This window comes from Anguilla anguilla, chromosome 5 (assembly GCF_013347855.1).
Source record: "Anguilla anguilla isolate fAngAng1 chromosome 5, fAngAng1.pri, whole genome shotgun sequence".
Lineage (NCBI taxonomy): Eukaryota > Metazoa > Chordata > Actinopteri > Anguilliformes > Anguillidae > Anguilla > Anguilla anguilla.
Window position 1 is genome coordinate 14,483,191 of NC_049205.1, and position 12,943 is coordinate 14,496,133.

The following is a 12,943-nucleotide window of genomic DNA, read 5'->3' on the forward strand; positions in this document are numbered from 1 at the left end:
GTGGACCTTTTCAACTGTATAATTCAGCAGAAAACCGAAACCCAGAGACTCAGAAGTAGGGTCAAAGAGTCCTCCCAATGTATCTGTACTCTGCTGAGAAACCACCATCGCATTCTGTGTCTGGGTCACAGGTTTAAATTAATTCCAGAAGTGCATTGCTTTTCATGATTATTCACATGTATCTTTAGTTTTCCTTTCTTATGATTTATTCTTCCTTTTGTTGTGTTGGGGTTTGAGCTGCTTCAAGATGTATATTAAAATCACTTTCAACAGAAAGAACTGTCAAATTCATGTTTCATCCGTATAAATTACTGTTGATTCCAGCAAACCCCTCAAAGGCAAGGTTATGTATGTGAACGCAGTTGAAAATAAAATCTTCACGAGAGGGATTTTCAAGCCAAATGTCATCTTTATTAGTCTGCATCTGTACAAAAAAGCACTGGATCACAGAGAAGCATGCATCTATTTACAGCATGATCATAGTCAGAAAAAGAAAAAGCAACAGACATCATCCCCCCTTCCCTCACATTTGTTAAAGAAGTGAATTAAACATTGTGCTTTGATATACTTCAATGATACAATATTCTATACTTTTATAAATATGCAGTCCTCCCATCCAAGCATGTCTACATTTCAGTAACATTTCAAAAACATTTGGGAAAAAATACATTCTGCAGCTGCAAATCCTCCAAAAGCAATGGCTACATTGCCAATGTTTTACAATTATGAAAAAGAAAAACGATCCAACCAATTTGAAAGCACAATAAACAGCTGGAATGAAGTCAATGTGTGGGAATGACCGGAAGAACTGAATTTAAATTCTGCAGATAGAACATTATTGTAAATGGGTTTTTTAAAACAACATTGAACATAGCGTTTTTGCGGTAAGTAAAATAATCAAGAGTACTCTACAAATTAATGGAGAATCCATTTCAGACACAAAGCAATTTTCCAACTTCTTGTTTACCATTAGCCAGTACAGTATAAGGCTTTACACAATGACCATATTCAGACATTTTGTGATTCTCAAGCTCCTGGTATAACTTTTAAGCCAGCAGTATTCGGTAGATTTATTTTTTTTTTTTTCTTTTAAAAGCCTAAAACTTGGTTTAACTTAAATGATTACACAGATTACAGTTGATTTTTGGTTTTAGATCACAATTTGTACATATCTGTTACACGGTGCACACATCCCAATTTATATAAGATTTTACTGTTGATTTTAATGCTTATAATTAAATTATAGCCTTACTTCCTTACCGGTTTCTTTTTGTAATATAAATTTTCTCAGCCTTATCAAGTTTCCAGGATGACCATTCCATAGTAACTGATTCCATGGACTATGGCAATACTGAAGAAAACTTTGTCGTTATGACAAAACTGCTGACTCATTTCAATGACCAAATACATAAATTAATATGTAAATCTTGCTGCTGTGGAATCATTTTGATTCCATTGCTTGCCATTCCCTGACATATTTGTAAATGGATTAGGTGTCATTTTCAGTATAGCCAGTATGTATAGTGTTCCTTCCATTCACATATACACTAGCACTATATTATAAATGCGAAATACATCATTTAATGCATTTGACTGTAATGCATGTATGTCTTAATGTATAATCCACATGTCCATGCATGCACACCAAAAGGAGCACATACACATTCAAATCCATATTCATGTACACTCATGCACAACATACACACTCTATCTCTCTCTCTGGTTTTCTCTTTTCCATGTTCAGCCATTCTCACATCCCAGCAGATTTGGTCCTAGCTAATGTCTATCATCCATTTTTGAATCAACAAGCTCAGATGTAAGACTATATGCCCTGTGTACATGGAATTTTGAATTCCATTTTTTTCTTGGAATGGAATCCAAAATAACTCCTGACAGCAGCGTGGATGAACATTTCTTTAAAAAAGAGCATAATTTCCTTTTGTTCCTCAAACTTCAACCTTGGCTGTTTTCATTGTTTCTAATTGCATTTTAAAGAATGAGTATGAATCATAGAAATGCAGCATGTACATATGGTGTCCTGTAAGGCATCAATTTATATACATTTTGTTTTTTATTTTACAAGTACTCTGCAAAAGTGTGTGGCGTAAACATCAATTGCATTACAGTAATACAAATTGCATAACTAAACAAGACATTTATGTGCACTGACAATGAAAACAATAACAATAACATTGATGAACATTTCTGCTGGTTAGAGGGGACACTACATTTCCCATGAGTCTCCATCTGATGACTGTGCATGAACGAAACATACAGTACTGGAACTATGCTTACTATAGGCAGGTGCATTACACTGCTTGTCATTGATCAAAAGGCAGAGATATTGGCATGTCTTGTGATTAAAATACAACATCATTCACCAATTAGCACAGGGCAAGAACATGGGTGCATTTAAAATAACTTCAAATGGGATAGAGGAATGATTGATGATTTTCATTTTAGAAATGTACTCTGGAAAATTTACACATGAAAGGTAAAGTACTTTCAAATGAAAGATGGAAATATTTGTTTATATTGTAACTGTACAACATTTTTAAAATTTTTATTTATTTCTTTTTTTTTTGCGTGCTAAGATGCAACGCTCTCATAGGTGTTCCAACTAATATAGTGCATTAGCAAATAACTATGATTATACACCCTTCACAATTATACACAGAGGACAAGGGAAAGGTAAGGGGGAAAATTGTATACAAAAAAAGATATAGGAATGCATTTTATACAAAAGTGGAGGAACTGTCCTGCTTTGAAAAACAGGGTGATTTTACCAATTCTATCTTTTAACTGTTACAAAAGTGTTTTTCTTCTTCTCATAGGACTTTTTATTTTTGTACAGTATCTAAAAAGTATGAAGACATCAAATATGTTTATATATTTTTTCCTCACTATTACCCAGGCCTATATCACCAAAAACAAACCAAACATAAAAAATAAAAAGTCAGAACATACAAAATACAAAAAGCACAATAAGAGGATGGTATTAAATCTGGTACCTAAATGTGGTTAAACTTCAGCAAACCTTGTGTTTCCCCTACCAATGGCCAAATATGGTAAAGCTAATCTGAACATGTTTCATTTCCCTAATCTATTGGCCCAACACAGACAAAGGCAAACATTAGTATTATCATTTTTGTTCAGAGGAACTGGAACATGAAGTCCATGAAGAAATGTTGGCAAACACACTTCTGTGTAGGCATGTGACTTGGTTTCCTATCTGCTATGCTCCTATGAAAAAGTATGCTTTAATATGTTAAACTAGAAAAATAAAAGTCAAAATTACATGTACATATATGTCAAAATGCCATATACAGAAAATATATAATTCACTGCCACTTCTAATATATGTGATTTATGCAAATATCGTCTTTTGTCATTTTACAATGCATGCTCCAGCATATGCATGCAATCATGTAACATTAAAGTGTCAACAACTTATATATTTTCAATATATTATGTGGATTCTGACATTTATTAAATACGTATTCCTTATTTTTATTTATTTCTTTAAATATTTTTAACATATATATTAACATAACTTTTTCGTATGAGGTTGCCTCAGCACCCAGAGGTGCCTACGTCCCTCAGAGATTAGACCAGGCTTAGATTTCACTCATTCGGACTGATGGAGCTGTTTCTGGATTTATGTGTATCTGACCTGATCTGTGATTTCATGTATCACGTTACCATAGTCACCATTCCTCATCCTGAGCCTGACAGTGGATTCAGCCTGGACTGCCAGACAGGGATTAGGATCGGTGTGTTCTCCATACACTTCCTAGACGATGGATTGAACTGTGACAGAATAGGTGGAGACTGGCAGGAGGAATGGTACAGTACATCCATCCATTCTCTGGGGCTTGTCGGGCACCTATTTTACATTTAATGGCTTAGTTATTATTAAGTGGCCAAGCATTGAGGGAACTGCTAGAATTTCATTGGGCCGGGGCGATATATATTATTGATATCACTGGCGTCATCTACACGAAACCCTGGAGGATCTCAAACTTTTCATTTGCGGCGCTGCAGTTTCAAATGTCTTGCCCGAGTCTGTGAATTTCAAATCTGTTGACTTTCTTTGTTTAACAAAGAAAAAAGAACAAGTCAAAAAGACAAGTCACACTGAATCACAAAATGGAAAACACTGAATAGCTGGTATAAAAAACCTTGTAAAAAGTCCTTTCATTTATTAACCACAAGCAACTCTGCTCCTTTTGAGCAAGAGGAATTTTTATGGGTTCTTCCAATAACATCACACCTGTCGGTTAATTTCCCATGATTCCACCTTGGAGTAGTGGTTGTAAATATCTTTGTGTGAATGGCATTTTTTTTTTAGTAGGCCTGGGCGGTCACAATTATTTTACTCTGAATCAAACTGCTAAAAACGGACAGGGGAGTGAATGCAGACAACACCGACATGGAAAACATGGAATGTCACTGCCAGAACATGTACATGTGTGTTTGGGGGTGGGGGTGGGGGTGGGGGGTCACCCTACTGCATTCCAGGAACACAGAGACACCATGTTTCCTCCACAGGAACGAGGACCTCTGAGAAGTTATTGTCTGGGGGCTTCTGAGCCTCGGAAGCCGTAGTCCATCTTCTGGAAGAATGTGGCGGGGGCAGGGAAGAAGCCATCATTCACATAGGGGGGACTATGAGACCAGCCATGGCTGCAAGACATTGAGAAGAACAGACTGAACATCAGAACATAATGTTGAGATGCTGTATTTGTTTTAAACATAGTACCTCTGCATAGGATTCTTCACTTCACTTTTGAATTGCTGATGAAATGTGGATGTTGTGTGGATGCTTCGCATGGAGATGTTGGTGGTATTTTGAGCAATCAATCACTAGAAAGTCTATGGAATAATAAGACAGGTTTTTAGATTAATTTACTTAAAAATGTAGACTGTAGGAATGGAAAATGTTTTGGCTCCGGCTAAAGTCGGTGCCCATAGTCCTGCATGCTAAATGTAGGGGTTATAGCCAAACAGCCGGAATCTTCCAGAAAAAATAAAATAAAATTTGACCAAGCTTAAAATATTACCAGCATTAAAAAATAGCAGAACCAAAAAAAACTGAAATGGTAAGATGTGAATTCAAATGATCTCTGCTTTTTTGTAACTGACTCCAGGCAGACCCATGTCACTATATTTGAAACAAACCAAAGAAATCACACATTGTTTGAGGACGTATGTTTAAAGCAAATGCTATTGTTATTTATTGAGCGCTATCAATGCTTTCCCTTGAATCCTTCAAATTTGGATTTTAATGGTGTCATTATTTTGAACAGTAATCATTAAACAATTTTTAGTATTTGTTACCACTATTTCATAAAAGAAAAGTAAAGACTGTTGCACACTGAAGTGAAATGATATTATTTCTCTGGGAATGTTGACAGAGTAAAGGGCCTGTGTGAACTATCGAAGCACCAGATACTGAAGCGGATATTTTGGGAAAAACACATTGACATTCAATAAGGGGGCTTGTCCTTCTACACTGTTGGCTTTTTCAGCAGCTTGCAACAATAAGCAGCACTGTGTGGGAGCTCAACACAGAATAATGTTTGAAGATCAAAAAAAGCTTACTGTGAATGCATTGGCCAAGCGAATAAATTGAAATACGTTCATTATTACTCCCTAGTCCATTTGTATATAGGTTTCACAATGAGAAATAGAATAGGTACACTCAATGTATTTGCACTTACAAAGCTAATGTTCCGCATCAGTTAAATTTCAGATTATGTATTGTATTTGTCTGCATGTGGAATGTATCAATGAAAGAAACCAGCCCACTGGATAATTAGTTAAACTTCTGACCTCTGAAGTGAGACTGCTGAAGTCCATTAATGTGACAGTTAAGAAGGCATTTGATTCAGCATGCCAGTAGTTCTAGATTTTATAAAATAATAAAATAATATAAAATAACAAATTATCTGTACATTTTGTAAATCAATTTAATCAGCTTTACATTAAAAGTCGCATTAAGTCATAGCTGCTTGTAGTCACAGTGTGATATCATTTTGGGGAATGTGGTAGCTTAACATGAAATGAGTATGTGATTACTTTAATATGTACATATTCTAATGGCTCCTATGATCAAATTTCCCAAATCAAGCCCTGCACTTTTCACACTGAACACAGTATGAAATGGCAACTGGTTTCACTCACAATTACACATAGAAAAATTCAGGTCAATCAATAAATCAATTTTATGCATGCTTCTTTGGATCTAGAATCATGAATACTTATGACAAATGTAATGAGAAATTATTTTTTAATTAACAAGAATTTGAGTAATCATCCAATAATCGATAATAATGGCCAAATATTTATATTCAAAATACCCTGATTGGACTGACTGTGTTAAGAACAGGCATAATATTTTACCGACAAATTTACTAGCTAAAATATGAGAAATAAACTCCAGTAGTGGAATTCAAATGGGTTGCTTTAATGGTGACATGTACAAAGAAATAAAATGTTATTTTGTAAATTGAAAATAGGTACATACACATAATTTCAAACTATGTATTTACTTAGACTCCCAGTAGTAATAGACTAAGAGGAATGCACAATTCTTCAGATCTTCATAAATAATGGTAAATTATTGCAACATTTTTCACAAAGCCTAAATCTAAAGTATAACATGAAGTAGTACACTAAGTCCTATTCATGTAATGAGATGTAGATAAACAAAATAGAAGGTTTGGGTTGTTGCAGCCAATTCAATGATACGATATGAAATTTGAACAAAACTATCACCATGATTTACGATTCATTTAAGTTTATGAAAATTAACAGGTGAAGCTCCTCTTCACAATATGGCCTCATACGAAGTTGTGAAATATACAAATTGAAATTAGGTATAATTATTATAAAGTATCTCATGCATGTTGAAGATTTTCTTAAGGAAACAGCACGTTCTCTAAATTATTCACTAAAGGTTTGTAACTAGCCATCCATTGACAGAACGCCATTTCTGCCCATTTCTTTAAATTGACAGGCCTAAAGCCATCTCTCATGGCAAAAGCATTAAAGGGTAGCCCATCTATTGCCACCAACGCAAACCGCATTTTTTTCGGAGTGATTTTTTGGCCACTAGGAACAAAAATATATTCTCACTCTATTTGCCTGTCTGTTCCTCCTCTGGGGACACCTTCATTCCACTGGTTGTTGTCAGAAGACTTAATGCTATTATTCACAGCTCCCCAATGCCTAAGCCAGAGAGATCAATATCTTGAGGATGACAAAAGCTAGTGTGACATTCCTTGTGTCCATTTGGAAAGAGTTCCTCAACTATTGAATATGAACCCACTCCCTCCTTTATTTCTGGCAAACAATGTAGGGCTACTTGAGGACAAACGCCGTGTCCATCGCATGTGTTCAAATTTTTTTTTTTTGCGGTGAGCTGGTTTTCGTATGAAGTTTTCAGCGGTACATTTCATTTTATGAATTGAGGAAATGGTACCTAAGCACCTGTTGTCATAAACGGCTGACGGAAACAAGGAAACACACAACTGACTTTCAGAGAAGAACAGTATGTTTCGCCACCTACAAACTGAACGTGAGTTTAGGGTTATGGATCAACTTTGACCTGAAGCCGCTCTTGGGTCATATCACGACTCCTTTTTCCTGGAAGGTCGCCAAACAGTGTCCGTTAAGGACACAGCCAGAGGGTTGCCTTATGCTTGGTTAGCCAGCCAGTAGAGGACTAACAGTTTTTTTGACCTGACCGACTGTGGGGACTGAATGGGGAAAAAAGCACAGCCATGGTGCTCTTATCAAAATGAGTTTTAAACTGCCTTCATCTACCAACACCCTCATGGTGGGAGGGACCAAGAGGCAGACAAGGGGCGGGGTGCTCACCCTGTAGGCTGCTCCCATTGGTGCTGGTGCAGGTAGGGGGCGGGGAGGTCTGTGGCCGCACGACGGGGGCGAAGGCGCTCTTCTGTTTGACTGTAGAGATCATATTGACAGGAGAAAATGAGAACATGCCAGCGTTGGTGATGGAGGAGGAAGAGGAGGAGTTAGCGCTGGAGGAGAGAGTGATGGTGGAGGCCCCCAGCGGAGGGCTGGAGGGGATGACTGAAACAGACAGACAGACAGACAGACGTGTCAGTCACCAGGCGTGAGATGAGGCACAGACAGCAAAGGCATGGGCTGTGATTGGACGAAAGGGGGCTTTGGCGGGCCAAGTCACATGCGCTGTCAGCATCAGGCCGAAGTTGATCCATAACCTTTTTCTTTCAGAGCCAAATCGTTTCAGCGATCCCCTCGATCAAAGGGTTCGATTTTAACATGCCAACTTCCTTCCATGTTCAGGGTAGATATTTTGAAGTATGAAACACAAGGTAACCTGATACCATACTTCCCTGAAGTGTCTTGATACTTTACATTCAGCTATACATTCTGTTTTTATATGGTACCATCTTGAAGACATGAATCGAGACATGAATTGGCCTTGGGAGATGAATTTAGTGTCATCTTTATTTGAGCTAGCAACCTCTAATGGATTCTTCATTGAAAATTACATGAAACAAGATTTCTATTTGGGTCAATGCTTTCCATTAGACTATTTGCAACAACCTTATGTATGGGATGAAATCAGAATGGAACTACAAATTATATATGAATAATTTAGACGGATCCACAAATTTAACATATTTTCAGTGAATATACCCTAACTTTGAAAAAAAAACATCTTACTGTTATTTCCCTAGAAAGATAAGAAGAAAATTATTTAAAATATAAAGCAAACTGAGAACATAAATACATAAAATGGACAGAAGCTGTATTAGAGGCAAATCAGTTATGTACTGACTAACTAAATTCAATTAAATATCCACGGATATCAAGGAAAATGGAGGTTTGTTTTAAGTTAATTTAATTTAAAATCATAAAATGAGCATTAAATAATAAAATTTTTAAATAACCTGAATAGGAAGAGTGCTTCGCCCATGGGTGGATGTTGTAATGAAGATGTGGAAAACGTTAGTGAAAGGAATGGAAAAGAATGGGAGAAAATGGATAAGTTGCAGTCAGAGCTGATCAGGACTGAAGCAGGTAGACAAGCCCCAACTCTTCCTCTCGTAATCTCCCTAACATGAGCACTCTCAAGCTCTGTGCATGTTCCTGAGCTCAACACTTTGAGAAGACACGGAATGCAGCATGCCAAAAGAAGAGATGGAGAAAAGGCAAGGCCCCCACCCCGATTCCTCAAGACAAAAATCTTTCCTGAAACAATACTTGGCTGTTGCATGTAGCAAGATTTAGTCTGTGAGACAGGATTTCACTTGACCGATAACACTAGGCTAAGAGGCACCAGATCCGATACATTTCGCCAGATCTGCTGTTAAAATCAAACATCTCTGAAGAGAGCACCCAGATCCATTCTGCCAAGACAGAACTACTAGATGTACTGAAGCAAAAGAAGCCAATGAACTGCAGGGGACTGCTAAGATTCTCAGCAGTGCAGCCATATAGCTCTCACCCCTCTGACCGAAGACAGGTGCTTCTCACAAACGCTGTGGAGGGGGGGCCTCCGGACTTACTTGCGTAGGGGGAGTTGGCGGCCGAGCCGTTGAGGAAGCTGGGTGACCCGGGCACCCCGAGATTGGTCATGCCGGCCCCGTAGCCGTTCATGGTGGAGGTGATGGTGTTGTAGTTGGACTGCTGGGGCGTGGAGCTGGGGGCGTAGCCGCGGGGAGACACGCTGTTGGAGTTACGGGAGTAGCCTGGGGGAGGAGAGCGGGCGGATAGGGGAGGGGGCGGGGGGCACAACGCACGGCGTAAGAGTCGCCCACCTCGACTGACAGTCCGACCTGACAACGAGGACGGAAATTTCCATCTCCGAGACAGTAAATTACATTGCATTACTTCCTAATCAGGCCTTTATTCACAATGGTTTGAGTCATACAAATGGACACATTACCCATTTACAGCACTACTGTAATATCAGATACAAAGCAAAATGTTCAGAGTTAAATTAAGGCTGAGTAGCTTTCACTCTGCTAGAGCACACATTATCCTCATTTGACTCTTCTAAACTCCGTTAGAGTTCAATTAATACCGAACATTTTATTGAGCACTTCCTTGCACTCAGTAAAAACAAAAAAAGACAAACATACAGCAGCTGTTGGACCCACGATTTGAACCTGCTTTCCTGCTATCCCTCTTCCCTAACCGCTGCCTCACAATGACCTATTCAGGAGAGCCGGTCGCGTTCCGTGGGAATGCGGCGGAATTCGGGGTTCGTGGAAGGTGCGGCCCGTAGGAGATCCCCTCCTCCGCTGGCACATGTGTTTCCCATTGCCTGCCCACTCCCTGGTTCTGGGCCAGCCGTCCATCAGCGACCTTCCTGTTAGGGCTTTTTTACACCCTCCGCCAGGAAACGGGGGAGATGGGTGGAGCGGGTTGGGTGGGCGCGCGCGCTCGTCAGCACACCCCGCTCCGCGATTGGACGGGCTGTCACCGGGGGGGAGGGAGCGGCGCTCGACCGGGACCGCTTCACCGGGACCGAGTGGGAGGAGGCAAATGAGGGTCGGATTCGAAAAGCGGATGTAACCCTTAACCCGTATCAAATGAGCCCTTTTTTTTGTGTGTGAGCGTAATGCATCACATCCTAAATCTGAACAAAGAGTTTAAACAAATGAATTTGTTCAAATAAATCGAGGAAGGATACCAAAATAGAAGAATCAAACAAAAAAGCCCATGATGCTCAAATAAGTCACTCAAAGTGGAGGACACATCATACTGTAATTACCTGGTATTCTGTGATTGATGAATTCTCAAGGGAAGACACTGAGGGGCCATGGACCCAGTTCAGAAATGGGGCATCTTATTGAGAAAGAGCGGGATGGTGGCAGTACAGCTGAGAAGCAATGTGGGGATCCCTCGCGTGAACCTACACTTCCCCAAATAAAGCGCATTCCTACAGCGTTCGTGAGGCTAAAGCACGAGACGCACTGCAGCGGGAGGGCCCAGCTCTGCGCAAAGGCTTTATCTCAGCAGGCAGCCACGGCTTCACTGCTTTCCCATGACCTCATACTGTAGGTTCATGTAGGTGTTTCTCCCTCGGCTGATTTTAATGTAAAAAACAGAGCGGAGGGTAGAAGAGAGAAAAAAAAGAGAGGGTAGAAGAAAGGATGGAGAGTAGGTCAGGTAAATGGATGGGGCAGTTCCTGAATCCAAGCACAGCTCCTACAGGGCTGCAAAAATGGACAAGACCGTACCTCGGAAAGGCACAACTGACAGCTATATGTCCATTACCAAAGCAGGAATCCATTCTTGGTTTTAAACCCGCAACACACAGCTATAAATCCACAGCCTGTATCACTATTAGAAGCTGCTGCCTGACATTGTGTGATAATTTTCTCAAAGAGCACAAAGATACATGCGTCCAATTTGAACGCTCCATAGTGCTTCCCAGACAGATATCTGAGACACACTGCAATAAATATTCAATGGCAGATGAAAAGGAATTGCTGACACGAACGCGTGCTAATCACAAATAAGCCAAGAGTCAATACCGGTTTGAGACGACTGAAGAGAACCAACAACCCTCTGAAGAATGCTGTTAACACAACGGCCATCTCTTTGATTATAAGGAGCGACAAGCTTTTGATTTTTGCTCCACCCCCTAGCCTGAACAGTGAACGTTTTATTCGTAATAAGCTGCTCGTGCAGTTCACTGCCATCTCACACTCTTAGTCTTGTCCCTCATTCCCTCTCCTTTCTCAAACCCTCTCTTTCAAGGTCCCATTTCATTCAGCTCGGAAAAAAACAGAATTCAACAGCCCCCTTCCCCCCCTCCTAGTTCTTTTTTAACCCAGGAGCTCGGTTTGGGCGAGCGGGGTCACGGGGTGTAGGGACGGGTCAGGGTCACGCCCGCTCACCCTGGTCAGCACCTTGCGAGGCCTCTGAGATGTTGACGGCCAGCTGACTGCCGAAGGAGTTGACCCCCATCATGGAGTGGGCGGAGCCTGTGAGGGAGGGCAGCTGGTTGTGACTGCGGGGGGCGCTGTAGAGGGCCTCTGTCAGGTCGGCTGCCCGCTTCAGTATGATTTCCTGGAGGGAGGGAGAGGGAAAGGGAAATAGATTAAGATCATAAAAGCGAGGGATATTTCTTTTGCATTGCCATTTTCCAGGTTCTTAACTGCAGCAAGGCAGAGGGTCACATATTGGCCGCACATGTATTGTACTGTACCTGGTTGTTGTGGGGCATCCCGTACAGAGCTTCCACCAAATCTGCTGCCCTCTTCAGCAGCACCTCCTAAAACAGTGACAACCAAAAAACACACACTCAGTGACCCATTCCACACACAGCTCACCCAGGACACGCAACCAGACACGCAAATGTGCATGTATGTACATGCATGCACACACGTGCTCACTCATAGGATCCATAACATATACTTGAGTGCATCCAGATCTGCAACTGTTAGGGCGAGAAATGAGCGTCGGCGAGATACAACCCAGTATTTGCACGGGAATTTGCACAGCGAATCAAATCCTTTCAAATGTAATGTGGAGCATGAAAACAGAACAGAAGTCATTTCTAAAGTAGCAAGGTTTGATATGGATGATGTGCTTTAAGTATTTCCTCAATGTCCCCTGAAGGCAGCGGATGAACACCTCGGTCCACCTTCCAGCTTTATGGATATTTTAGAAGGGACGGAGGGGTACACAAACTTCCATCTGGGGCACTCAGCAGGGTGCATGAGGGGGTACAAGGGGGTCTTCAGCAAAATGAAAAAAATATTTTCCCTTGTAACAATGCGTTATCATTTTCGAATTTCGGGTAAAAAATAAACTGGTCACAAAAAGTGTAGTTGTTCAAGAAAACGTGATGTAGATGAATAGCGTAAGATGCCCTGTTTTAGACATGCTTCCATAAACTAGCATGTTAAATAGCCACCGCATTGCA

At 40.4% G+C, this 12,943-nt stretch overlaps 1 protein-coding gene across 13 annotated transcripts in view; it reads right to left on the bottom strand.

The window, feature by feature from the left end:
- Positions 1–389: 389 nt before the first annotated feature.
- The window catches only part of LOC118227898 (transcription factor COE3-like), a 106,748-nt gene continuing 94,194 nt past the window's right edge, over positions 390–12,943 (bottom strand). For 2 of the 13 annotated variants that reach the window (XM_035418935.1, XM_035418933.1), the window contains exons 12-16: positions 12,224–12,289; positions 11,913–12,084; positions 9,570–9,752; positions 7,885–8,103; positions 390–4,686 (exon numbers count right to left, since the gene is read on the bottom strand). In XM_035418935.1, coding sequence (XP_035274826.1) covers positions 4,655–4,686; positions 7,885–8,103; positions 9,570–9,752; positions 11,913–12,084; positions 12,224–12,289 — 672 coding nt within the window. In that variant the 3' untranslated portion in view covers positions 390–4,654. The other 11 variants (XM_035418940.1, XM_035418939.1, XM_035418931.1 and 8 more) reach the window with 8 other exon arrangements.